The sequence below is a fragment of the Podarcis bocagei genome (assembly GCF_964188305.1).
Source record: "Podarcis bocagei genome assembly, chromosome: W".
NCBI lineage: Eukaryota > Metazoa > Chordata > Lepidosauria > Squamata > Lacertidae > Podarcis > Podarcis bocagei.
The window spans coordinates 65,270,473-65,298,343 of NC_138131.1; the positions used below are offsets into that span (position 1 = coordinate 65,270,473).

Genomic DNA, 27,871 nt, shown 5'->3' on the forward strand with positions numbered 1-27,871 from the left:
GTTTTATTTTCGGGGTGAAACAAGGTACCAAGATCTACTTGTTACAGAGATGCTCCAAAGGTGCAGGAGATGTTACTTAGTGTTTGAGGATTCCCCCTCCCCTTTTGTCTTGGGAAGAAGGCATTCTGTCTAAAGCTGCTGCATACTGACAAATTAATCTTCCTGCAAAACAGTATGCCACAAGAGGCTGCCTTACAAGTCCATGGGTTGCAATAAAACATCTGCTCCTGCCTTTTGTGCTTGAATTCTGTGTGATCCATTCATAAGCAATGGGCTGTAGCCAATGCTAGTCCTACTCAGAGTAGATACACTGAAATTAATGAACGAGACTAACTTGGGTCCATTACTTTATTTGGGTTTACTGATTAGAACAAGCGTTAGCTGGTAATGGTTTTCTGCAAAGAATTCTGGGAGCTGCCGTTTGTTAAGGGTGCTGAGAGGAGTCGTTTTAGTTAACACAGCTGATTTTTGGTTCTTGCCAATAAACTGAGTAGCATAAAAATTATAGCGGGGATCAAATACTGGAGAGAACTCACAAAAATACAGTGGTGCCTCGCAAGACGAAATTAATTCGTTCCGCGAGTTTTTTCGTCTAGCGAATTTTTCGTCTTGCGAAGCACGAACTCCCATAGGAATGCATTGAAATTCAATTAATGCGTTCCTATGGTCAAAAAAAGTCCAAACAAAGCCAAATTTGGTACAACAAGAGTTTATTAAGTGCTCTTTAAAGTCACACATACTGTAAAGAGCATTTCAAAAATTGAAGGAACAAGTAAGTTTCTAAACATGACAGAAAAACATTTAAAAATCAACAAAGTGTACAGTACATTTTCTAAGACTCTGGGGGACCACTCGAAGAAGGTTCCTCTTCCACTCTTTGCTTCTTGCTGAAGAACCTGCCCATGGTCTGCTGCTTCATCCGCCTTTTCAGCACCTCCCTGAAAGGCGACATGACCCTCGTATCAAAAGTGTTCGCGAGGTCATGTGCCACGTGCTTGTCAGGGTGGTGCCGCTGTGCAAAAGCCTGCACATCCTTCCACTTCAGGCAAATGTCCCTCAGTTCTTTGGAGGACGGCCATTCCTCAGTTGCTTCCTCCTCTTCCAGCGAGGCCTGCTCCTGCGCAGCCTCTGCCTGCAGTTCGACCAGCTCCTGGGTGGTCAGCTCGTGGTCGTGCTCCTCCACCAGCTCGCTGATGTCCTCCTCTGTGACCTCCAGGGCCCATGGTCCTCCCCAAGGCAACAATGTCCTGCACCACTGTTGACTCTGGTGCATCAGAGTCACTTGGTGCCACGCAGTCCGGCCACAGGCTGCGCCAAGCGCAATTCAAATTTCTCTGGCTGATCCCATTCCAGGCCGTGGTGATCATCTTCAAGCAGGTGACGATGTCAAAGTGGTCCTTCCAGAATTCCCGCAGGGTGATGGTGGTGCAATCAGTCACCTCGAAGCATCGCCTGAAAAGCTCCTTGGTGTAGAGTTTTTTGAAATTGGCGATGACCTGCTGATCCATCAGCTGGAGCAGTGGCGTGGTGTTAGGCGGCAGGAACATGATGCTGATGAAGCTGAACTCCTCCAACAAGTCCTCCTCAAGGCCTTTAGGATGAGCAGGAGCATTGTCCATCAGAAGCAAAGCCTTCAGCAGCAGGTCGTTGTCCAGCAGGTACTGTTTGACAGCAGGGCCAAAAGCAAGATTGACCCAGTCCACAAACAGCACACGTGTGACCCAAGCCTTACTGTTGGATCGCCACATGACACTCAGCTGCTCCTTGTCGACCTTGTGTTTCTTGAAGGCCCGTGGGTTCTCCGAGTGGTACACCAGCAGGGGCTTGATCTTCAGGTCGCTGCTTGCGTTGGCACAGAAGAGCAGGGTCAGACGGTCCTTCATGGGCTTGTGGCCAGGCAACGTGGCCTCCTCCTGTGTGATGAAAGTCCTTTTGGGCATCCTCTTCCAAAACAGCCCGGTCTCGTCACAGTTGAAGACCTGCTGTGGAACGTAGCCCTCCGTCGTCACAACCTCCAGGAACTCCGCTGCAAAGTCTTCAGCCGCAGAAACATCAGAACTTGCAGCCTCTCCATGCCTGACCACGCTGTGGATTCCAGATCTTGTCTTGAACCGGTCAAACCAGCCTCTGCTTGCCTTGAAGACTTCTGGCTCGCCTGAGGTTCCTGGCTGTTCCCGGACGAGGTCTGCGTGCAAGGCCTTGGCCTTCTCACAAATGATGGCCTCAGTCACTGTGTCCCCTGCACGCTGCTTCTCTTCTAACCAGATGAGCAGCAACTTCTCCACCTCCTCCAGAACAGCTGGGCGGTTCTTCACGATCCTGGTGACTCCCTTGGCTGCATCAGTCGCAAGGATCTTCTCCCTCACCTTCAGGATGGTCCCGATGGTCGATGGATTCCTCCCGTACTCCCTGGCGAGGTCTGTCACACGCATTCCACCGCCGTGCTTCCGGATGATCTCCTTCTTCATTTCCAGCGTAACCTTCGCCTTCTTCCCCTCGCCGGCCTCTGCAGCAGCAGTCTTCTTGGGTCCCATGGCAGCACAGCTCCTACCTTCGCAAACCCCCAAAAATAAATAAATCAGTGCTTCAATTCCAAAAAATTCAAAAGCACCCAGCCACCCACCACACAGAAATTCAAACCCAGAACCAGGTCCTTGAATTCCAAACACCCCAACCCAAAATCCAACCCCCCCCCCCCAAGTTTTAAAACTTTAACTTACCGATTGGCTGCAAAAGAAGTTTTGGAAAAGCTTCAAAAATCACCAAAGTCTTCAAAAACCTCAACTGTTCCCCCAGCCCCTCCCCAACTGTTGCAACCCCCTCCCCAACTGTTGCAACCCCCTCCCCAACTGTTCCCCCAGGCCCTCCCCAACTGTTGCAAACCCCTCCCCAACTGTTCCTCCAGCCACCCACCACACAGAAATTCAAACCCAGAATTTTTTTAAAAAAAAACACAGCAGAGTGGCCCAATGGTCACAGAAAATCATAAAAATGCAGAAAAAACCACACAAGCTTCCAAATTATTGCAAACCCCTCCTCAACTGTTCCCCCAGCCACCCACCACACAGAAATTCAAACCCAGTTTTTTAAAAAAAAAAAACCAGCAGAGTGGCCCAATGGTCACAAAAAATGCAGGAAAAAAACACACAAGCTTCCAGATTCTTACAAACCCCTCCCCAACACCAAGTCCTTGATTTCCAAACACCCCAACCCAAAATCCAAAACCCCCCAAAAAAGTTTTAAAAGTTTAACTTACCAAATGGCTGCAAAAGAAGTTTTGGGAAAGCTTCAAAAAGCAGCAAAGTCTTCAAAAACTTCAAAAAATACTACCACACCACGTGCTATGAGTTGCTCCTCGAAGTCAAGTCGCAACTGCACCTCTTCAAGCAATGCACCCTGGGTATTAACGGTTTTAAGAAAAAGGAAACAAACTTGCAATACGTTTTCGTCTTGTGAAGCAAGCCCATAGAGAAATTCGTCTTGCGAAGCAGCTCAAAAACCGCAAAACCCTTTCGTCTAGCGAGTTTTTCGTCTTGCGAGGCATTCGTCTTGCGGGGCACCACTGTAATAATCCTAATAACATCTTTTGTCTTCAGAATTGACGGGTAAATCTCAGTCTAACTGGAGCTCAAACAAAGGTAGTAGGGGAACTTCCATTATTGTTAGCAGGCAGGTCTGGTTCTGGAGTTGGGTGGCCTAACAGTGAGGGGGGGGTGTGCTATTAAAGCCACGTAAAAAACAACGACCTACTTGATGTTTAGAACATTTGATGTTTCTCAATCCTCTCCCTGGAGGAAAAAAGATTCAGTTACATTAAAAGGCAGCCGTGGCTTCCCCCCACCCTGCCCCAGTGTTGGGAGCAATAGCCCTCAGCAGCTTGTGTAGATGTTGGAAGGTTTATAAGAAGTAGGTGCTGAGAGAGATGGGGAGAAACAATCTCTATTCAACTACAAAAGCCCTCACAGCATCCACCAGGCTTTGGCCAACAATCACAAGAAAGCATCACACCATTCCTTCAGGCAGCCATAACAGTCTCTGGATTGCTTGGCGTTGGCACCGCATGTGTCCTTCAGCCACTCGCGGAAGAGGTCCTTCAGCACTAAGAACTGTCCCAGAACCACGTACGCCTTGTCAAAGCCTTTGTCTTCCAGCTTCCTGCCAAGTACATCTCCAATGCCAGCTAAAGTACCAAGAGACTTGTCCCCCATGGGCTCAGCCATGAAGTCCTGATGCTTCTGACTGGTGGTCATGTTGCCTGCAGCTCTGCCTGCTCTCTCGCCTCAACCACTGCTCCCATCAAAGGGTGCTGAGAGTTGTTAGAAGACCCACTAGTCTCTTCACAGAGCTACAATTCCCAGAGTTCCCTGTGAAGAGGGATTGATAAACTGCTCTGGGAGCAGAAAAGGGGTTCTCAGCTGTAATGGGTATGGGGTTGCTCATGCGTAAGTTGCTGCCTCTCCTGGTTATGTTGCCTTGTTAAACTTTTCTGTCTGCATAGCCCTTCAATTCGTGGCTGCCTCAGTCGCTAGCAGAATCCGTCAGTGGGCGTTTCTTAAATCTTTTCCAACATAAAAGTTGTTTGACACCCAGTCTCCTCCTACTCTCTCTGCGCGGAAGTCTTCTGTGCAGGGTGGGCGTGGGTAGCGGAGGACCCGTGCTCTCCCCGCTGGTGTCCGGTGAAGAGTCCTGGAGCCCTCTCGCCGATTCCCCCATCAGCCCCTCTATATCCCTGGTGTTGCGCTGATTTGCTTCCCCATCTGCGGAGCTGCATCTCTCCCTGCTGGGCCCTTCTCCAGCATCATTTAAGAGCCTTCCCTCCGCCTCTAGCTCCGATGTCAGTTCCCTGACATCAGCCCTCTTAGCAAATCAGTTCCCAGGATTCTTTGAGGGAAGCCATGACTATTTAAAACAATAGTGTTTTAAGTGTGTTTTGTGAATGTGGCCAGTATACAGGTGAAACTCGGAAAATTAGAATATTGTGGAGAAGTTCATTTATTTCAGGAATTCAGCTTAAAAGGTGAGAGCTGGACCATAAAGAAGGCTGATCGCTGAAGAATGGATGCTTTTGAATTCTGGTGCTGGAGGAGACTCTTGAGAGTCCCATGGACTGCAAGAGGATCCAACCTCTCCATTCTGAAGGAAATCAGCCCTGAGTGCTCACTGGAAGGACAGATCCTGAAGCTGAGGCTCCAATACTTTGGCCACCTCATGAGAAGAGAGGACTCCCTGGAAAAGACCCTGATGTTGGGAAAGATGGAGAGCACAAGGAGAAGGGGACGACAGAGAACGAGATGGTTGGACAGTGTTCTCGAAGCTACCAGCATGAGTTTGACCAAACTGCGGGAGGCAGTGGAGGACAGAAGTGCCTGGCGTGCTCTGGTCCAGGGGGTCACGAAGAGTCGGACACGACTAAACGACTAAACAACAACAATATATGAGATAGACTCATGACATGCAAAGCAAGATATGTCAAGCCTTTATTAGTTATCATTGTGATGATTAGAATATTAAATGAAATCAGCAAAATAAGGACTGCAAATAGAGCAAATCTCTTTTCTGATAAGAACAGCTTTTGCATCTCATTTGGAAACCAAGGACCCAGAGTCTGGAGGAAGAACGGGGAGGGACACAATGCCAGATGCTTGAAGTCCAGTGTGAAGTTTCCACAGTCTGTGTTGATTTGGGGAGCCATGTCATCAGCTGGTGTTGGTCCACTGTGCTTCATTAAGTCCAGGGTCAATGCAGCCGTCTACCAGGAGATTTTGGAGCACTTCATTCTTCATGGGGATGCTGACTTCATTTTCCAGCAGGAATTGGCACCTGCCCACACTGCCAAAAATACCAAAACCTGGTTCAATGCCCATGGGATTACTGTGCTTGATTGGCCAGCTAATTCGCCTGACCTGAACCCCATAGAGAATCTATGGGGCACTGCCAAGAGACAGATGAGAGACATAAGACCGAGCAATGCAGAAGAGCTGAAGGCTGCTATTGAAGCATCCTGGTCTTTCATAACACCTCAGCAGTGCCACAGGCTGATAGGCAGTAATTGATGCAAAAGGGGCCCAAACCAAGTACTAAGTACATATGCATGCTTCTACTTCTCAGAGGTCCAATATGGCTCTATTTGCAGTCCTTGTTTTTCTGATTTTATTTAATATTCTAATTTCCTGAGATTGTTAATTTGGGGTTTTCATCAGCTGTACGCCATGATCATCACAATTATAACAAATAAAGGCTTGACATATCTCGCTTTGCATGTCATGAGTCTATCTCATATATTAGTTTCACCTTTTAAGTTGAATTACTGAAATAAATGAACTTTCCCACGATATTCTAATTTCCGAGTTTCACCTGTATATAAGGAGGCAGCATCAAAATCTGTCTCCTGCATGTGGTTCTGAAAAATGTTTTGACACCGAAATGCATGAAAGATGCTGGCCTAAAAAAAAAAAAGAAGACACTAGCTTCATGGTACTGTTAGGTGCCATGCAGGGTGCTTTGAAACATTTCACACACATCCACAATTTCTATAAAATACATTCTGCTTTATTAGTTACATACACAGACTGTTCATCTGTACTTATATAATGTTATCAGATGCGCAATCTCAAACTGGATTTAATGAACATCTGCCATAGAATACTTTGCTAGAAGAGAGAGACAAGTCTGAAAATATATTGAAAGGCACCATTGTTTATTGGGCACAGTGGGGTATACAGCACCAGCAACACAATTCTTTAGCAAGTAAAATGAGGCCCCAACTGCACCATGTGTTTAAAGCAATATCACATTGCTTTAAGCAGTCATGATTTCCCCAAAGAATTTTGGGAACTTCAATTTGTTATGGGTGCCGCAGTTGTTAGGAAACCCCTAGTCCTCTGATAGCTACAATTCCCTGAGTGGTTTAACAGTCAATCCTTTTACCATGGGAACTTTGGGAATTGTAACTCTGTGAGGGGAAAAGGGAGTTTCCTAGCAATTCTCAGTACTCTTAACTGAGGTTCACAGGATTCTTTGAGAAGCCATGACTGTTCAAAGGGGGCAACTGGCAAGTTGAAGGCTCAGAGGTGGGAGGAAGCTGGAGGCCTCAAGTACACCCAGACCTTTATTGCAACTTCTCATGAGAACATTGTGGATCTTCACTCTCAAGAGGTACCACACTTCCACCAAAGGCACCCCACTCACAGAACATGCCAAGCAGTACTTGCCTGGGCAAACATGGGTTTGTGGGCTGATGGGAGGGAAGCAAGCAGAGAAACAGAAGCAGGCAGAAGAAAAAGGCTGGAATGTGGCTGCCGCCAAGCATGTATTGCTGAAAACACATGTTAAATGCACATAAGATGCAAATTGCCTGTTTTGCTTTGCTTCCGGTTATACATAAGATAATAATAATAATAATAATAATAAATTTTATTTATATCCTGCCCTCCCCAGCCGAAGCCGGGCTCAGGGCGGCTAACAACACTAAAATAGTGCAACATTATCAAAAACATCATAAGAATTAATTAAAATCAAAAATGATGGCAACCATAAACTAAAGTATTGTAAAGATTGCCAAAGGAGGGAGTCAGGCTGTGCCCTAACCAAAGGCCTGGTGGAACAGCTCTGTCTTGCAGGCCCTGCGGAAAGATGTCAAGTCCTGCAGGGCCCTTGTCTCTTGTGACAGAGCGTTCCACCAGGTTGGAGCCGCAGCCGAAAAAGCCCTGGCTCTAGTTGAGGCCAGCCTAACCTCTCTGTGGCCTGGGACCTTCAAGATGTTTTTATTTGAGGACCGTAAGTTCCTCTGTGGGGCATACCAGGAGAGGCGGTCCCGTAGATACGAGGGTCCTAGGCCGTGTAGGGCTTTGAAGGTTAAAACCAGCACCTTAAACCTGATCCTGTACTCCACCGGGAGCCAGTGCAGCTGGTATAGCACCGGATGAATGTGATCCCGCAGCGAAGACCCCGTAAGGAGTCTCGCTGCGGCATTCTGCACCCGCTGGAGTTTCTGGGTCAGTCTCAGGGGCAGCCCCACGTAGAGCGAGTTACAATAATCCAGTCTGGAGGTGACCGTCGCGTGGATCACAGTGGCTAGGTCAGGGCGAGAGAGGTAAGGAGCCAACTGCTTAGCTTGGCGGAGATGAAAAAATGCCGCCTTTGTTATAGCTGCAATCTGAGCCTCCATGGAGAGGGAGGTATCGAAGATTACACCCAAACTCTTAACGGACGGTGCTGGCACTAATTGCACCCCCGCAAGAGATGGGAGTTGCCCCCTCAATCCCATATCGTCCCGTCCCAGCCAGAGGACCTCTGTCTTCGAAGGATTTAACTTCAACCGGCTCCCACGTAACCATCCAGCCACAGCTTCCAAGCATCTGATCAGTGTGTCTGGGGCCGAGTCAGGATGGCCATCCATCAACAGATAGAGTTGGGTGTCGTCAGCATACTGACGGCAGCCCAGCCCAAAACTCCGGACAAGCTGGGCGAGGGGGCGCATAAAGATGTTAAAAAGCATCGGGGAGAGAATTGCACCCTGAGGCACTCCACACACCAAGGAGTGGCGGGATGACAGTTCCCCCCCAAGCGCCACCCTCTGTCCCCGACCAGAGAGAAACGAGCGCAGCCATTGAAGGACTGTGCCCTGGATCCCCACATCGGCGAGGCGGTGGTCCAGAAGTTCGTGATCGACCATGTCGAAAGCTGCTGACAGATCTAGAAGAATCAGCAGCCCCGACCCGCCTCGATCCAGCTGTCTACGAAGATCATCTGTTAGGGCGACCAGAGCCGTCTCGGTCCCATGACCAGCGCGGAAGCCGGACTGGAATGGATCCAGAGCCGATGTTTCATCCAGAAACCTACCAAGCTGTTCAGCAACCGCTCTCTCAATCACCTTACCCAGGAATGGAAGATTCGAAACTGGGCGGTAATTGGATAGATCTAAGGGATCTAATGATGTTTTCTTTAAGAGCGGACGCACCACTGCCTCCTTCAGTTCCCCTGGGAATGTCCCGGTGCCAAGGGACAAATTGATGATATCCCCCAGGGGGGCCCGCACCTCGTCTGGACACGCTCTAATCAGCCAAGACGGCCACGGGTCGAGAGGACAAGTGGTGGGCTTTCCAGCTCGGAGGAGTCTGTCCACATCGGCTGGGGATATCCGGTCAAAGTGGTCCAATACTGGACCCGAGGACAGTCGAGGGGCCTCCAGTTCCTTTATTGTATCCAAATTGGCAGGGAGGTCATGGCGGAGCGACAGGACCTTCTCCGCAAAAAAGCTCGCAAATGCCTCACAGCTGTGTGTCGAATTGTTATTTAAATTTGGCTGTCCTTTGAGGGACGTTAAAGACCGAATTATACTAAATAATTGTGCCGGGCGAGAGCTAGCGGATGCAATGGAGGCCGAGAAGTAAGACTTCTTAGCGGCCTTCACTGCCATCTCGTAGGTTTTCATAAAAATCCTATAAGATGTTCTTGAGGCTCCGTCACGGGCACCCCGCCATACTCTAGCCGTCTGAGGTCCCGCTTCATTTTCTGGAGCTCCTCAGTAAACCAGGGAGCCCGGTTTCTGCGGGGTCGCAGAGGGCGCTTAGGTGCGATCTCATTGATGGCTGCCAGGAGCTGGGTATTCCAGCCCTCAACAAGCTCAGTCAATGAGTCGCCAGGGGGAGAAAGGTCCCGCAAGGCTTGATGGAATCTATCCGGGTCCATCAGCCTCCACGGGCGAGCCCAAATCGGCGCACCACCTAAGCAGGGTGGGGGTGGAACGTCAATCCTGGCTTTCAGAGCGTAGTGATCAGACCATGGCACCTTCATCGAAGGAAACATGATCACATCTATACCGACGCCAAAGATCAGATCCAGCGTGTGGCCTGCTTGATGTGTGGGGCCCGAAACAAACTGGGAGAGCCCTAGTGTCGCCATGGAAGACACCAGGTCCAGAGCCTGTGAGGAGGGAGTGGCATCGGCATGGATGTTGAAGTCCCCCAATACCAATAGGTTGGGGAACTCCAAGGTCCAGCCGGCCACCGCCTCCAGCAGGCCTGACAGGGTGGCTGCTGGTGCGCTAGGTGGCCGGTACACCAGCCAGACAGCCAAGCTCACCTTGGAGCCCCACACTAGGCCAACACATTCAATGCCGGGGATCGATGGCGGTGGTAGAGCCCTGAAAGAACAATCTTCCCGGATTAATAGTGCCACCCCTCCCCCGCGGCCCACAGTCCGTGACTGGTGGAGGACGGAGAAACCCGGGGGCGCCATCTCTCGTAAGGTAACAGTATCCCCTTCGCGCACCCAGGTCTCCGTCACACAAGCCAGGTCGACCCCCTGCGAGATGATGAAATCTCGCGGTTTTGTTGCCTATAGACCTGGCATTGCACAACACCAGTGACGGAGGTGAGTAATCCTTGCTCACCCTACCCTCGTCTCTCGGGATGGGGCGCAGATTGGAAGGGGTACGAGCATATCCGTATCTCGATCCCCTTCGCCTATGACATCTGCCCCCACCGCCATACCTCCCTCGCCCCTCCACGGTAGCAATCCCAGGCCTCATACTCTAAGCCAAGATCTAAGCCAAGATTAGCCACATTAGAAGAGACTGGTTTCCTCCCATCTATATAAAATGAAAGTTTAAGTCTCCTAAAGCTGAGAGCACACCGATACTAGTTAGGGCAGAGGTGGGGAAATCTGTGGCCTTGCAGATGTTGGGACTCCAGCTCCCATCAGTCCTAAGCACCACGGCCCCTGGTCAGAAATGATGGGAACTTTTGTGCAGCAGTACCTGGTGGGCCCAAAGGTTCCCCATCCCTGTACTCTAGTATGAGCATCTTGCCTGTAAAGGGATGATTCAGAGGTTGGAAGCTGCTTGCACCTAGCTCAGTTACCTGCCATCTACTATAGACTTTCACCTTTTCAAGTGACTTAGTGTATAGTGAAATGTTAAAAACACATAAAACACAACAACATAGACCTGGGGAAGCCATTTGACTGTGACATTTAAACTATGACACAGTTTGTTTGCTTCATGCTAAAGACAGACTGCATGCGGAAATTCTGTAATAACCTTGCATCTCACTTTATAAAGTTACTAACTTTACTTGCACAGTATTATTCATTTGGGGCATGTAGTGATCTTGGATGAAAAGAATCACCCACACTCAAAGCAATTTACAAAAAAAAGACAACTTGAAGGAAATGGCTATCTAAATTCTACTCTTTTGTTGCCTCCAAAGTCAATTTTTGCAGAAGTCTAAAGCAGAAAAGTGGGTATGATTTTTATATGCAGGGACTGAAAGCCAAGCCTGCTCAAGAAGGGTTGCACATGCCTTTTAAAGAAATTATGCCAAAGAAGTCAATCCAGAATATTTCCATTACTGGTAATGGAGGTATAGACCTTCAGTCTTAAGTGTTTTATTTCAATTAGGACTCAATGAATGCGGTTGCAGGGAAGAGCTTAGGCAAATTATTTTTAAAAAGCCTCTCTTACTATATGCTAAGCAACATAACAACATATTAAATGACCAACAGTTAAATGATACACTGCTTTCATTTTTAGCTTCCAATAAACTTGCCCAAAGGGCTACTGTAGATGGGGGTAGCCAATTGGAGACCCTCTCCGGATGTTGTGAACTCCCAACTCCCATCAGCCCTAGCCAAAATTCACATGAGGCTTGAACAGCAAAACTCTGGGAGGAGTGCCAATAATAATAATTCTCCTGTCCACCCCTTGGCCCAGGTCGTTTGATTCACAAAAGAACTTTTTACACAGTGTTCATAAGAACCAATCAGATTTCCTCTGAGCATTTCAAAACCCCAACGTGGGACAAAGTCAGATCAGAAGAAATTCTTTTAACGACAAAGAAACTATTTCCTACTTGAGCATGCATATGTAGTTCAGAGTAAATAAAATAGGAATAAAAGGAGGAATGCATTCAGCAAAACCCTAGAGGTCGTAAACAGGAGAGGCAGGATGGCAGTATTTACTATCTTCTCGTGAACTCTCTTCCTGGCCCTTAAGATCTATCTAAAAATTAAACTACATCAAAGCTACCTTCTATCTTTATGACCCAGGATGCCTGATGAACAACTGGCCTGTGTATTTAGAATGTTTATACGTGCCTGTCAGGCGTAGAGAAAGCAAATGGCAGAGGTGGAGAGGCTTGTGTGGTGTAGTGGTAAAGAGCGGTAGTCACGTAATCTGGGTAACCGGGTTCACGTCTCCGCTCCTCCACCTGCAGCTGCTGGGTGACCTTGGGCCAGTCACACTTCTCTGAAGTCTCTCAGCCCCACTCACCTCACAGAGTGTTTGTTGTGGGGGAGGAAGGGAAAGGAGAATGTTAGCCGCTTTGAGACTCCTGAAGGGGAGTGAAAGGCGGGATATCAAATCCAAACTCTTCTTCTTCTTCTTCTTCTTTGTGGGATTCGATCAGAAATTATTGTCAATGAATCAACCCCCGTCAACGCGATGCTTTCATCGCAGACACAAATGGCTTGCTCCATATTTCATAATTCCTCATAGCAATCCCACCTGACCCCCACACTCTGGATATTTGCACCCCTACATCTCACCGCTTTTTATTTTTAAATTTTTTTATTTGTTTTTGTTTTTTGTAAGAAGAGCTTAAGATAGTAGAGGTTAAGGTAATAGATGTACTGTGTTCTCTTCATGTTCATGTATGTGTTCTTGTATCACATAACGATGTCTAGCAGACATTCCTAAAGGAGTGCTCGACAACCTCTGCCTATTCTTTTCTAAAATTGAGTGACTAGGCAAGACCAAAGTCAGTCTGCTGCGGCAGCACTGAGCATCAGATAAATTGGCGGGAATGTAGTTATAACTTCTTTGATTACACGTGAAAAACCAATCATCTGGCAAGCTAACATGAGCATAATTAAAAATAATCTGCTGAACATGTGAGCAATTCCAAGTTGGCCATCCTGCGTCCAGACAGCAAGTTGCTTTCTTACTGCAATTCCCAATCTGAACACAAGAGGTGTCTGGTGGTGCTGCAACTCTAGGTGTGTATAATGCTATCGCATCCAGAGGTAACTTTTGTGTCACCTTTTCCCAGTCATGGAGATTGGTATAACCAATGATACCTTCAGGAATCCATTTAGAAAACCACTTTCCCATGTGTGTGGCATGTGCCATATGAAAGGGTTGTGTACAAACAGGGAGTATACAATTTCCTAAGGTAGTGTGCATATCATATGCTTCACTCAGACAAAAATGAGAGACGTTAGCCACTTTAGCGAAACGCATCCACAAATTATAGTTATGACTAGAAGAAGTGCCAGGGGGAAGATAGATACACTGAGTACTTGGTATCAAGAAAACAAATAATACACATGTTAAAATCAGCATAGAGTTCATATTTAGCTGAGTAATCAAGGCTACTAAAAAAGTCCCTGATGCTTCTGGAACATCATGATGCTGAAGTTGTGAAAAGATAAAGTGCGAGACTGGCTTCATTACTATCAGATAATGGAGGCATATAATTTGGATAAGAAAATTGGCTTCCAGGTGGAAAAATCAAAATTAGAAACAGAACTGTTAAAACCCAAAACTAAGATTTTGTCAAAGATGTATAACTTGCTGTTGAAATGGAATACTCAGGATGAAACGGTGAAATCTGCTATGATTAAATGGGCACAAGATGTTGGACATAACATTATGTTTCCTGACTGGGAACAGTTATGGACCACAGGTATGAAGTTTACGGCATGTAATGCTTTAAGAGAGAATATTACGAAAATGATATACAGGTGGTACATGACACCAGTCAAGCTTGCAAAAATCTATCATTTGCCTGACAATAAATGTTGGAAATGTAAAGAAACTGAGGGTACATTCTTTCACCTTTGGTGGACGTGCCCAAGGATTAAGGCTTTCTGGGAGATGATCTATAACGAAATGAAAAAGGTATTTAAATATACCTTCCTGAAGAAACCAGAGGCCTTTCTCCTGGGCATCGTCAGCCAATTGGTGCCAAAGAAGGATAGAACTTTTTTTATGTATGCCACAACAGCAGCAAGAATACTCATTGCAAAGTATTGGAAGACACAAGATCTACCCACCCTGGAAGAATGGCAAATGAAGGTGATGGACTATATGGAACTGGCGGAAATGACTGGCAGAATCCGAGACCAGGGAAAAGAGTCGGTGGAAGAAGATTGGAAGAAATTTAAAGACTATTTACAGAAATATTGTAAAATTAATGAATGTTAGAATGATGTTGGATAGAAATTAAGGGGTTTTCAGCTGTAATATTATAAAGGAATATGAAAAATGGATTATTAATAGGTAAAAATTTAATGTTACAATAGCTTAAGATTAAAGACTAGGATAAACAAAGAGGGTAAGGATTTGCTGAACCAACAAACTGAACTGGAATACAAAAAAGGGAGGTGTGAGAGGTCCGGGAAATAAGCTAATGAAAAATAAGTAATGGAAAGAATGAGTTGTTTTTAACTATTTTTATTTTGTATTTTCTTACTTTTTATTTTTATTTTGTAATACTTTGAAAATCTTAATAAATATCTGTCAGGGGTTCAGAAGCAGAGACGCAGAGAAGGGAGGAGACAGAGAGCGAGGGGGAGGAATACGAAGGAAAGATGAGTGGGGATGACGAACCGAGATCACCGAGCTTATCCAGTGAGTCCGAGGATTCCCAGAAGGGAGCGCCAGCGGTCAGAGCAAGGGGGGAAAGCAGGGGGACACCCCAGGAAGAAGGGTCCAGAGAGGAATCAGAGAGCAGCAGTTGGAGATCGGGACCCACGTACCCAGCCGGGAGCAGCGGGGAGAAAGGGGACCAGATATCGGGTTCCGGAGGCTTTCAGAAGGAGGGAGGGCATGAGTCAGGAGTAGTCACGCCCACCTCGGGGAGCGACGAAACGATCAAGAGGAAGGTTGAGAGTTGGGCGCGCGCGCCAAGTTCAAATGTAGCGGAAGCTGGCGCAGTAAGCAGCCCAGAGAGTGAACCAGGTCCCAAAGCCCGCCGCAAGGAGGCGGAAGGGTCAGGGGGGTCCGCGTCAGAAGAGAGTAGGAAAGAAGAGACCCCGGGGGGCAGAAGGACCCAGAGACGGAAGGAAAGGCGCAGGAGGTGGAGCAAGGCTAGGGTATTAAGCTGGTGTGCTAGAGGCGGAGACTCAGACGGGTCTTCGCCGGTCTGACCTAGAAGAAGTAGGGCTGCACATTGCAGTTTGGAAATGGAACCTGTAATCCAAGAAAGACTCTTTTAACCGGAACGCTGGCTAACGTGGTCCTATGTGAGCTGGGACTGAGTGGCAGCCCTGACAGATAGAGTTGGGTGTCATCAGCATACTGATGGCAGCCCAGCCCAAAACTCCGGACAAGCTGGGCGAGGGGGCGCATAAAGATGTTAAAAAGCATCGGGGAGAGAATCGCACCCTGAGGCACTCCACACACCAAGGAGTGACGCGATGACAATTCCCCCCCAAGCGCCACCCTCTGTCCCCGATCAGAGAGAAACGAGATGTATTCAAGTCTCCAGGGTCAGATGAACTGCATCCAAGAGTATTAAAAGAACTGGCAGATGTGATCTCAGAACCACTGGCAGTCATCTTTGAGAATTCCTGGAGAACAGGCGAAGTCCCGGCAGACTGGAGGAGGGCAAATGTTGTCCCTATTTTCAAAAAGGGGAAAAGAGAGGACCCAAATAATTATCGCCCAGTCAGTCTGACATCAATACCAGGGAAGATTCTGGAGCAGATCATTAAGCAAACAGTCTGTGCGCACCTAGAAAGGAATGCTGTGATCACCAATAGTCAGCATGGATTTCTGAAAAATAAGTCATGTTAGACTAACCTGATCTCGTTTTTTGACAGAATTACAAGCCTGGTAGATGAAGGGAATGCAGTGGATGTAGCCTACCTTGATTTCAGCAAGGCATTTGACAAGGTGCCCCATGATCTTGTAAAGAAGCTGGTAAAATGCGGTCTTGACTATGCTACCACTCAGTGGATTTGTAACTGGCTGACTGACCGAACCCAAAGGGTGCTCATCAATGGTTCCTCTTCATCCTGGAGAAGAGTGACTAGTGGGGTGCCACAGGGTTCTGTCTTGGGCCCGGTCTTATTCAACATCTTTATCGACGACTTGGATGATGGACTCAAGGGCATCCTGATCAAATTTGCAGATGACCCCAAACTGGGAGGGGTGGCTAACACCCCAGAGGACAGGATCACACTTCAAAACGACCTTGACAGATTAGAGAACTGGGCAAAAACAAACAAGATGAATTTTAACAGGGAGAAATGTAAAGTATTGCACTTGGGCAAAAAAAATGAGAGGCACAAATACAAGATGGGGGACACCTGGCTTGAGAGCAGTACATGTGAAAAGGATCTAGGAGTCTTGGTGGACCACAAACTTGACATGAGCCAACAGTGTGACGCGGCAGCTAAAAAAGCCAATGCAATTCTGGGCCGCATCAATAGGAGTATAGCATCTAGATCAAGGGAAGTAATAGTGCCACTGTATTCTGCTCTGGTCAGACCTCACCTGGAGTACTGTGTCCAGTTCTGGGCACCACAATTCAAGAAGGACACTGACAAACTGGAACGTGTCCAGAGGAGGGCAACCAAAATGGTCAAAGGCCTGGAAACGATGCCTTATGAGGAACGGCTAAGGGAGCTGGGCATGTTTAGCCTGGAGAAGAGGAGGTTAAGGGGTGATATGATAGCCATGTTCAAATATATAAAAGGATGTCACATAGAGGAGGGAGAAAGGTTGTTTTCTGCTGCTCCAGAGAAGCGGACACGGAGCAATGGATCCAAACTACAAGAAAGAAGATTCCACCTAAACATTAGGAAGAACTTCCTGACAGTAAGAGCTGTTCGCCAGTGGAATTTGCTGGCAAGGAGTGTGGTGGAGTCTCCTTCTTTGGAGGTCTTTAAGCAGAGGCTTGACAACCATATGTCAGGAGTGCTCTGATGGTGTTTCCTGCTTGGCAGGGGGTTGGACTCGATGGCCCTTGTGGTCTCTTCCAACTCTTCTATGATTCTATGCCCTCCCAAGAGGATGGTACGGGGTCTGTTTTCCAGCCTACTTAATACCCCCCCATGTGGATTCCTGACCAGATTGCCTCTGCACTCCCTAGAAGGAGGCGTTTCGACTGACCTGGCAACAATTGCAGGTGGGAGTTCCCAGAATTGGGGCAAAAATCAGTGGCCTCCAGAAAGGATACTGGCCCATTATTCTCCAGCCTCATGGAATCGGGGAGAGAAAATCTCTGGGGCAAGGGGGCTGATATAGAACTTGAACCGCGTAATCAGACTCCAGGCAGTGGTAGAGATTGTTGCTAACACAACAGCCACGGCCCTTAGGTTAATTGCCACGCAATTGGATGAGACACGCGTTTCTCTCAGTCCGCTTAGCGTTGGACTTTCTCCTGGCGCAATATGGCGGCTTTTGTGCAGCATTAAATCTCACGGGTGGGGCCTGTTGCTTTAACATCTCTGATCATGGTGAAGCCATTCGCAATTTGGCAGCAGGACTTGAAACAGTGGCCCATATTCCTACCGAAACCTGGGAGGGATGGGACATGTCATGGCTTGACTGGTTGCCAAACCTAGGATGGGTAAAAGGCCTGTTTTTGCTGCTGCTTGGCCCACTGTTCATCTTGCTAATTTTTTGCTTTTCTGTACCTTGCCTGCTGCAATGCTTGCATACAATGACACGCAATATGATTTCACGCATGCTTCGCCCCCAGATTATAGCTCTGACCCGAGTATATCAGCCTGTGCCTTCCTGGGACGAGCCTTGGAGGCTGCCCAAAATTGAGAGGTGTGGAATGAAGGGGTAGTTAGGGTTACCCCAGAAAGCCCTAAAAACTGTTTGTGAATTCCCCCCCCCCCCAGCCAGGCCTCGGCGTACGCATTTTAAAACTGCATTTTCCTCTAAGACAAAAAGCATGAGCTAAGCAGTCCTCTCTGTAACAAAAACGCTGTAACAAACCTACAGCTGAGAACAGTAAAGCCTTTCGCTTCCCAGATCCAAGATAACCTTGTCCTGGTACATTGACTTGCAACATACTTCCGGGAACAGAGTCAGAGAACGAAAAGCAACATTTCTATGTAAGAATCTGTGAAGGGGGAGAGGGAAGGAGGGGCTTTGGAGAACAGGATAAAAACCTGATGTAAAATACTTTTTGCTGCGGCCTGTCTTTTGTGAACTGAATCACACAGGTGCCTCTGCCCCCCCCCCCCATGGCAGAATAAAACACTCTTTCTCTGGATTAACCCCTTGGTGTCGTTTGGCTCCTTTTGTCTCTGCTCGGGTGCAACAATTTTTCCTACCCATGGATTAAAAAGGCTACATACCAAGGAGAGCCTAATCCCATCCCCAAACTTGCCAAGGGGCCAGACATGCAAAGGAAGTTCTGTTTTACTTTGGGTGGTGGGACTTCAGAAGTGTTTGCCTATGCTAATCTAACACCTGGGTCTTGCCCTGACATGTCTGCTTATGCTGATGTTGTACCAAGGACTTGTCTGGACATGTTTGCCAAGGTTAACCCCTCCCCTTTGAACTGTATTCTGGGATATGGTGGGAAAGTTTTAAAAAGTCGCCACCCCATCCTCGGGGTTCCAAATTCCTCTTTGACCCTGTTGCGCAATAAACTTTGGTCTACAGCTATTTGCTCCGGTTGGTGGCTGGACTCCTCCTTTATTCTGGCTCTGCCCGACCGGTTGGGGGACTGAGCAGCCTCCCACCTAGATTCTTCCGTAACAGTATGTTGTTTGTTACTATGGTGTGTATTTTTGCTTGGATGAACCCCCCAACTCACAAACAAGCCCTGACACAACCAGCATGTTTTTCTCCTCTGAAACACAGCTAAACTTTTATCTCTTCGTACATAAGAACATAATAGCCTGTTCAGGAGTCTCTGGCGAGGTGCTGTGGCAGCTTTTTGCAGGAAGGAGTTCAACAGGAGTAGCCCATCTTTCCTGGCGGGCCATTTCTGCATGTTTTGGCCTTGCTAGCAAAGCCACATCATGCAAGAGTTGGTTGCTGAGAGCCCTTGAAGCCTCCTCAGACCACAAGGGTCTTACGGTTACCTACAAGGCTTTCCTGCCTCAGCCACAGTTAAAGTCCTCCCGTTGCCACAGGATCCTTTCCAGAAGGGCCAAACTCAAGCTCAAGCCACCTATTTCCCTTACCCCTGAAGAAGAAGAAGAAGAAGAAGAAGAAGAAGAGGGGGAGGAAGAGGAGGAGTTTGGATTTGATATCCTGCTTTATCACTACCAGAAGGAGTCTCAAAGTGGCTAACAATCTCCTTTCCCTTCCTCCCCCACCAGAAACCCTCTGTGAGGTGAGTGGGGCTGAGAGACTTCAGAGAAGGGTGACTGGCCCAAGGTCACCCAGCAGCTGCATGTGGAGGAGCGGAGACACGAACCCGGTTCCCCAGATTACGAGTCCACTGCTCTTAACCACTACACCACACAGGCCACTGCACTGCTGCCAACGAAAGGGCAGGGAGGCTTGAGAGGGAGGAGACGCCCTGAAGTGGAGCCTGGGCACGCAGCTCACCGGAGGAAGACAGCAGAAAAAGCCAAATTCAGCAGTGGAAGAAGAAAATTTCAGAATATAAATGCAGAAATATAAACATTTATTACAAAAAAAGTATCATGACTTTAGAAGACAAAAGAGTAAGAATGGGAGTCGCTATCCGAGACGCAGAAAGACCAGCCGCCTCCGCCGCCCTCACTTCCTCTTTGTCGCTGTGCCAATGACACAGTCATTCACCTGCAAGGCAAGACCGGGCAGATTTGGGGGGCCAGAAACTGGTCCCCACAGCTGCTGCTGCCGCCACCTCCTCCATCCAGCTGCGGTCAGGATGCCCCTTCCGCAGAGGAGATTCTGCAAGCAGCCCAGAGAAAGGGACACCCCCGCCCCCCCCCCCAGCCGGATGCTGCAGCCACTTACCTTTCTGGCAAAGCGAAGGGAATTGAGGGACTCGGCAAAGTTCTCCTCCGAGGGCGAGATGTTAACAAACATCAGCCTGGGGGGAAAGGCCAGAGGAGAGGGTGAGGAGAAACAGAGGCTGCCTCAAGGGGGGTGCATGGCCCCCCTGTCAGAGACCTCTGGGTTGAAAGGGGTCATCTAGCCCAACCCCCTGCGTTCCTGGCAGGACAGCGCAGACCAGGCCTCAAAGGGGAGGGGGAGCCATCAACTCCCTCCTTGCCGACTCACATCTTGGAATTGCCGCCTAAGGAGTTCTGGAGGAGGTAGGTCAGCTTGCTGTTCCGGTAGGGCACATGGGCCTCCTGCAAGGGGGCAAAGGAAGCGGACAAGGATGGGTGCAGGAGGGGGAAATGTGTGGGGCCCCTCCTCCCCACTTAGGGCAGGCCGGTTCCGCCAGCATCATGAGGCTGTCCCATTCCCGATTGAATTGTAGAGTTGGAAGGAATCACAGCTCTAGAGCCCCCGATAGGTGGGCACCCCACACGTGAGACAGTGCTGGACGCCACATCCTCACCCTCGCAGAAGACCAGCGCACTGCGGGAGGCGGGCTGTGGGGCTGCAAAGGGCTGCCCCATGGCTGGCCAGGACTCCCCCCCCCCCCCGGAGGCACACGCGACCCCCCTCTCCCGCCTACCTTGTTGCTGAGGGCGGTGATGACCAGGCCCAGGTTGGAGAGGCTGCTGTTGATGGCCTGGGTCTCCTTGAGGCGGTCGCCGGTGGAGAGGGACCTGTCCAGGCGCTCGCTGCCAGCCAGGTCCACCAAGCTCAGCACGGCTGCGGGGGGGGGGGACGACAAAGGAGGGGTGAGGGTGGAGGGAGAAGGGGGGGGTGCTGGGGACCAGGGACCCACAGAGGGCCTGGCCTAGAAGAGGAGGGAGAGCAAGGGAGCGCCTCTGGGCCAGGGCAGGGACAGAGGCCTCCGGCGAAGGGGGTCGTGGGGCCGGCCACACTCACAGGAGGTGTGCAGCTCCCGGTTGGGGTTGTGGCCCTCGATGCGCAACTGGAAGAGGCTGTGGCTGCGGGACGAGCGCTCGTTGAGATTGGTCTTGGCCACCGAGCGGTTGGCTTTGGCTCTCTGGAGCAGCTTCAGGACCTGAAGGGGCAAGCGGGGGGCAGGAGGCGGAGAATGGCGGTCGGAAGGGACCCCAGAGATCCTCTGGCCCTAGCCAGCCCCAGGCAAACAGCGTGAAGAGGCTAGCCGGGCACATTCCCCCCCCCCCGGCTATTGGCTACTTGCGACCAGACTGAGATGCCCGGGCGCCCGATGGCGTTGGACATCACCGCCTGGAGGGGAAGCCTGGGAATCCTCGGAGCAAGACTCTTTCCACACACGAGGACCTCGTCCTATAGAATTCTATCCGTTACACAATCAGAATGAGTATCAGGAACCAAAACGGTTTCTCTCAGCAGCCTGAGCAGGAGCAGTGAACAATGGCAGCTCCTTGTTCTCACCTGACTTCACTCCCCCGCTGCCCCCACTGCCCCACGCTCAGCTGCAAAGAATATTCTTATATTCTGAATGTACAGTTAAGAAAGAGAAGTTGGAATAGGCCAAGATATGTGGACTGCCCCAATCCCAGCTCAAGGTGGTCATCTGAACTGGCCAGATGTTTAACTGAGAATCAGTCAGTCAGTCAGGCCATCATTTGAAAAATAAGACTTTAGAACGCCTGGCCCCAAAATGGCAACGAGACATCCCATTTGGGTGAGTTTAAGCTTGGTTTAAGGAGCCGCTTGGTGCCTAGCCTCTACACTGGAGTTTCTACCATTGCCTGCAAATAGAAAGGGAAGCATGGGGGGGGGGAGTTCTTCCTCTGGGAACTCTAGGGCAGGCAGAAGCCCCATAAGGAGCCGAGGGGCCAAGACCCAGGTGATCTGAGCTCTCCAGACAGGCAGGATGGCTCAGGCCTTCATGCAGAAGCCTCTCAGAGAACGGCACAGTCGGAGGGGAGCCCCCAGGGTCATCTAGCCCAACCCCAGATTCCTCCCTCTGCTCCTCCCCTCAGAGGCTTTGGATGCAGACACACTCTGGCTGCCTTGTCCCCAGACCAAGGCCCTAAAACGGGTCACAATGGGGCTGGTTCTCTGGCTTCTGCCTCTCCTCCACCCCTTGCAAGCAGGCTGGTGGCCGGACACAGTGCAGAGAGCGGGAGAAGAGTAGTGTTGGAAGGGGACCCCCAAGGGTCATCTACCCGACCCCCTGCACCGCTGGAACCCCCCAGGAAAATCCCAGACAGACAGCTGCCCCCCCCCACCGCGGTACCTCTTGCTCCGAAGCAACGGGGACGTAGCAGAGGTTGGGAACGTGCAGCTCCTCCGTGCATTGGCTCACTCGCCGGATCTCCAGCTCAGAGCCCTGCTCAGGGCGCAACACCAGCAGGTCCCGCAGAGACTCATTGTAGATCTCCAGGAAGTTGGCAGTGAAATGGTACTGGGAGGAGACAGGCAGAGGGGCAGGATCAGACCAGGGAAGGCGGCTGGGGTGGCGCGTGCCCAGCCAGCACATCGCTCCCAGCTCAGACTCGGGGACCAACTGGCATGGCTATTCCAAGAGGAGGCTTCCAAAGGTGAGGCCCAGGAGTTCAGACAGGCCAGCCCTCGGGTGTTCAGGGGATCTTGTGAGGCTGAACGGAAGGCCCTGCAGAAAAACACTGGCGGTCTCACCATCCTGTGGGGTGGGTGAGGGTGAAGGAGGCAGCCCTCTCTCACCAGCGCCCTCTCTGGGAGCTCCCAAGCCCAGTGCGAAACCCCCCTGGCAATTGCAGCATGGCGAGTGAATGCAGCGGGGGTCTCCACCCCCTTTGGACACCTGCATCCGCTTTCCCTCTCTGCCCCCACCTTCCAGCCTTTGGCCTCCATCTCCCGGGCTTTCCTGAAGATCTGCTGCACTGCGCGGGGGATCATGCCGGCCGTGGAAGGGTCCTGGCAGTCGGGGCCCTCCATGGTGTACGTCTTGCCGCTCCCCGTCTGCCCGTAGGCAAAGATGCAGACGTGGTAGCCGTCCAAGGCCGACTGCGGGGAGGAAGGGAAGCCGTCAGGCTGGCGTCCACCAGACCCCACCTGCCCCCGGAGGGGGAGAGCCGCCCTATGTGGAATTTCCAGACCATCCTTCAGCCACGACTCACAGGACAAACCAGCCAAATCAGCCAGGGAATCATCCTCACGATCATCATCATCATACAGTGGCACCTTGGTTGTCGAACCGAGTCCGTTCAAAAACTAAGGCTGCCAAAGAATGTTGGGGAGTTGGAACACTTACTTCCAGGTTTTCAGCGTTCAGGGGCCAAAGTGTACGAGTACCAAGGTGTTTGAGGGCCAAGATACGACTGTACCATGCTCAACATAATAACAAACTAGAAGAACTGGGCCGCTTCCCCCCTTAATGTATTTATTCTATATATTTATTTGATTGATTTATGTGCTCTTCAGGGTGGTTGACAGAATAATATGCTTTTCCTTACCTGCACAAGCAGAGAGATCTCCTCAAAGACCTCCTCCTGGGAGCTGGACGGAGGGAAGACCTGGTCAAAGTTGAACTCATAGACAATGTCCTCTTTTCGCTCCCGACCAACGTGGGACTGGCAGAGAATCAAAGAATTGCAGAGTTGGAAGACCCACGAGGCTCATCTAGTCCACCCCCAAGCAAGACTTGAACCCACAACTCTGAGATTATGAGCCTCTACCGACTAAGTGGTGACAGGGGCCGCGTTCCCCCTTGGCCAGCTCTCCCGGGGCCACAATGCTCTCTCTCGCGCACACACACACATATCCTCCAGCTGGCATTGGGTCTGTTGGCCTTGGGCCGGCCATCAACATTTGGGTTTCTCCTGCTCCTGCAAAGGTCATTGCAGGAACAACACTGGCTTATTTGAAGAAGAAGAAGAGTTTGGATTTGATATCCCGCTTTATCATTACCCAAAGGAGTCTCAAAGTGGCTAACGTTCTCCTTTCCCTTCCTCCCCCACAACAAACACTCTATGAGGTGAGTGGGGCTGAGAGACTTCAAGAAGTGCGACTGGCCCAAGGTCACCCAGCAGCTGCATGTGGAGGAGCGGAGATGCGAACCCGGTTCCCCAGATTACGAGGCCACCGCTCTTAAGCACTACCCCACACTGGCTCTCGGCAGGCTTTGCGGCAGGTGGAGACTTCCTGACGTCCCCTGGCAACTGTGACAGCCCAAGATGCCACCAAGACTTCGACAACCGCCTTGTCCCCCCACCCCCAGACTGACCTCCTCCGCCTTGGATAAGACCAGGCTCTTGCTGTTGTCTGGCGGGAAGCGGAGGTGGCTCACCCCCTGTTTCTGGGCCTCCTTCTCGCTGCTCAGCAGGGGGCGCACGCGGCAGAAGACACGGATGTTGCCCTGGAGGGAGCGGGGAGTCGTCAGCACCCAGCCCCACAAAGGGTCCCCCAGTGCCAGCCCCCCACCACCACCGGCCCACCTTCAGCTCCTGGACGGCGTTGTGCAGGGAGCGCCGCTCCATCTCCGACTCGTGCTGCTTCTGCTCCAGCTGGGCCTTGTGTGCTGCCAGCGCCTCATTCTCCTGCGCCCGCCGGGCCAGGCTCTCCTGCGCCAGGCGCAGTTCCGCCTGCGTCAGAGAAACCCCAGGGCCAGTGAGGGACGGGCCACCTCAAACCCAGAGCCGCCCACCCGCCCTCTCAGCCAGGCAACAATTCAGGGAGGAGGCGGCAAATGCAGGCTTCCTCAGCTGGGAAAGGAAAAGCACCAGCAGGAACAGACACAGCAGAGGTTAGCAATTCCCCCAGACAGATATCTAGGGCCCTCTTGCGATGGATAGAAAAGGGACTTGTGTGAGAAACAGGGTGTGAGGCTGAGGAGAAGGGAAGCGCTTCCCGCGAGAGCCGAGAGGGATACACTTCTCTGTATGGGGGGGATTGAAGATTAAGATATAATTATGATAGAGGGCTAGACACATAAAATTTTGTGTTTTATTGCAATTATTACTATTACTGTTGTGATTTTTATTTATTTTCTTTCTTTTTCTCCTTATCTTCCCACCTTTTATTGCTTTTTTCTGTATTTCTTATTATCTTTTATTAAAAAATTCTTGTTTTCCAAAAGTGTTTGCAACATCTTTCTCTCATCTTATTATCTTTTTTAAAACTAGTTTGGTTTGTATTATATGTTGAAAATATTTAATAATTTTTTTAAAAAAACATTTTTTAAGGTATCTAGCTCTCTTTTCTGGGGCTGAGGACCCTTAACTGTGATCTTGAGTCTGGCATTGTGGAATCAGAAGGGTACCTACGGGACATCTAGTCCAACCCGCTGGAATGCAGGCGTCACAAGCGGATGTTGGCTAGTCCCAAGGATTCCTCGCCTCACCTTGGGATTCCAAGCACCATTCAAGGGCGGGTGGAAGGGTCCCCAGCCCCCCCCCTCACCTCTCTGGCCTCCAGCTGGGCAGCCAAATCCTCCTTGGCCTCCCTGGCTTTGCGGCCAGCGGTTTCCAGCTCCTGGATCGTCTGGCTCTGGCTCTTGACGGTCTCCTCCAGCTGCTGCTCCTGCTTCACCAGCTGCTCCACCCTCTGCCGGCTCTCTGTGGCCTGCGCTTGGCAGGTCTGCAGCTCCAAGGCCAGGGCACTGCCAAGAGAGGGTAGGGCAGAGGTCAGGTCCTGCTGCAGGAGGAGCAGACGGAGCCCGCCATGCCCTTCTCAGGCTGCTGCTCGCTCACCTGTTCTGCCCCTCCAGCTGCTGGTTGCGGGCCGTCGCCTGCTTCAGCTCCCCCTCCAGCTGGCTCAGCTGATGCCTCAGGGCCTCATTCTCCCCGGCCAGCCCCTGGGCCTTCTCCTTGTAGGTCCCCCCTTTGGCCCGCAAGTCGCTCACTTGCCCCTTCAAGTCCCAGGGGGCCCGCTTCTTCTCACCCCCGCCAGCAGCGGCAGGAGCAGCGGCTGCCAAGGGGAGAGGGAGAGAGAGAGGACAGTGTGAGGGACCCGGTGGCGGCTCAAGGATGGCACGGGGGGGGGCACCTCCCTCCCTTCTCTAGGCCTTACCTGGCTTAGGGGCTGCCGCAGCCACCGTCCGACGGGATCCTGCTGGGAAACAAGGAACGAGACATGAAGCAGTGAAAGGATTCCCAAGGGGACCCTGTCTCCCCTCCGTTGCTTCATGAAATATCTCCAAACAATAGTAATACTTCAAAACATAAAATCAGCAAGGAACTCAAGACAGATTAAAGCAACATATGTGGGGGTTCCCTTCCACGGATTGCGCCTAAAGTCAAAATCACGTATAGCTGAAATATGCTGGATTTAATGGTGGGCAGGATTGCCAGAGCATTTTCCCCAGCCCCTCTCCAAACTTTTAATATTGTTTCCTACACTGAATGCACACAAGTTAAAGGGGCACCAGATGCAGGATTACGGGGAACCCACATTCTACACATCTGAATCAGCTTGGAAAAACTAAAATGGCTTCAGCAGGTGCCAAAAAGAGTCCAGCAAAGATAGCTGCCTGGTGTTGTAAGAACATAACTGGATCAGGCCCAAGGGGGCCTGTCTAGCCCAGCATCCTGTTCTCAGTGGCCAAACAGTTTCCTGTGGGAAACCAGAGAGCAGGATTCAAGTCCAAGAGCCCTCTCCCCCTTTGTGGCTTCCAGCAACAGGTATCCAGAAGAATTTCTGCCTCCAGCCATAGAAGCAGAGCACAGACATCACAGCTAGTAGCCACTGATTGCCCTCTCGGATGTGCATCTGTTTAATCCTCTTGTAAAGCCATCCAAGTTAGTAGCTATCACTACCTCCTGTGGGAGGAAGTTCCATAGGTTAGCTATGCAATGCCATTGTTTTTTATACAGAGGTGGCTTGGTTCTCAAACTTCATCCGTTCCTGGAGTCCAAGACTCCAGAAACCATTCGCAAACCAAGGGACGGCTTCCGACTGGCTGCAGGAGCATCCTGCACTCATTCGGAAGCTGTGTCGGATGTTCAGCTTCTAAAAAACGTTCGCAAACTGGAAAGCTTACTTCCAAGTTTCCAGCGTTCAGGAGCCAATTTGTTCAACAACTAAGCCGTTTGAGAAGCAAGGTACCACTGTAATGGAAATCAATACAACAATATTTATAATATTTTTGAAAAATAACACGATGGGTGCTGCTCCTCTAAATGATCAATTCCTTACAGGTACGATATGGCACCCTTAACAGGGACGCTTCTGCAGCCCGCTGCCTACCTGTGGTGGACGGCCCTGCCACACCCGCAGTCGCCTGGGTCCGAGTGCTCGAGCGGCGGCGCCCCCCTGCCAAGAAAGCGGTGTTACAGCAAAGTCCAGAAGGGCTCCCCAGGTTCTGCCCCGCCCCCCCCCCCGACCTGAGCTTACCGGCCTGGCGGTGGCCTCGGAGCGCAGGGGCCGCTGGCGGAGGCTTCGGAACGGAGGGGGCTGCTGTCACAGGTCCTCCCTGCTTGGTAGGCTCCAGGGGAGCCCGAGCCCGTTTCTGGGAGGAAGGAAAGGGCAGCCGCTTGTTATTCTCCAGGGCCAGGCTGGATGCCCCCTCACCGGTCCTATTCCACGTCCCTCTCTGCTGGAAATGGCAACGCCCCATTCGCACCCCCCCCCCATGCTGCAGAAGGGAGGGGCTTGGGAACTCACCCTGGGGGGCTCATTCTCATCGCTGGCCGGGCGCTTGAGGTGCAGCGCAGACACAGGGAGCCGGGAGGGGCCTTTCGGCAGCAGAAAACTTTTCCCCTCAGAGTTCATCGTGGGGAGAGAAAGAGAAGGCCGCTGAGTTCATTTAATGAAGCATCTCAGAAGCAGGGTGGAGGGGGGGGGGGAGTCGAAGGCCGAGGCAGGCAAGAGAGAGGCGCCCCCCCCGGCCCCCGAAAGGGACTCACGGGAGGTGGACCATCCATCAGCTCCAGGCAAGGCCTTCGGGGAGAAGCCAGTGGGAGG

The 27,871-nt window shown here is 50.6% G+C and overlaps 1 protein-coding gene and 1 pseudogene across 2 annotated transcripts; both read right to left on the reverse strand.

The window, feature by feature from the left end:
* Positions 1-3,749: 3,749 nt before the first annotated feature.
* LOC308578246 (barrier-to-autointegration factor pseudogene) lies at positions 3,750-4,337 on the reverse strand (annotated as a pseudogene). The gene has a single exon. The product of its transcript is annotated as a barrier-to-autointegration factor pseudogene (transcript).
* A 15,365-nt stretch (positions 4,338-19,702) lies between these two features.
* LOC308578208 (carboxy-terminal kinesin 2-like) lies at positions 19,703-26,129 on the reverse strand (the record flags this gene model as incomplete). Its single annotated transcript, XM_081178462.1, has 13 exons — positions 19,703-19,744; positions 19,886-20,000; positions 20,192-20,265; positions 20,598-20,737; positions 20,918-21,056; positions 22,227-22,394; positions 22,802-22,975; positions 23,425-23,541; positions 24,195-24,326; positions 24,406-24,552; positions 25,370-25,568; positions 25,660-25,876; positions 25,979-26,129. Coding segments are annotated over 13 exons (1,815 nt in total), but the record flags the coding sequence as incomplete, so codon positions are not given.
* Positions 26,130-27,871: the final 1,742 nt, after the last annotated feature.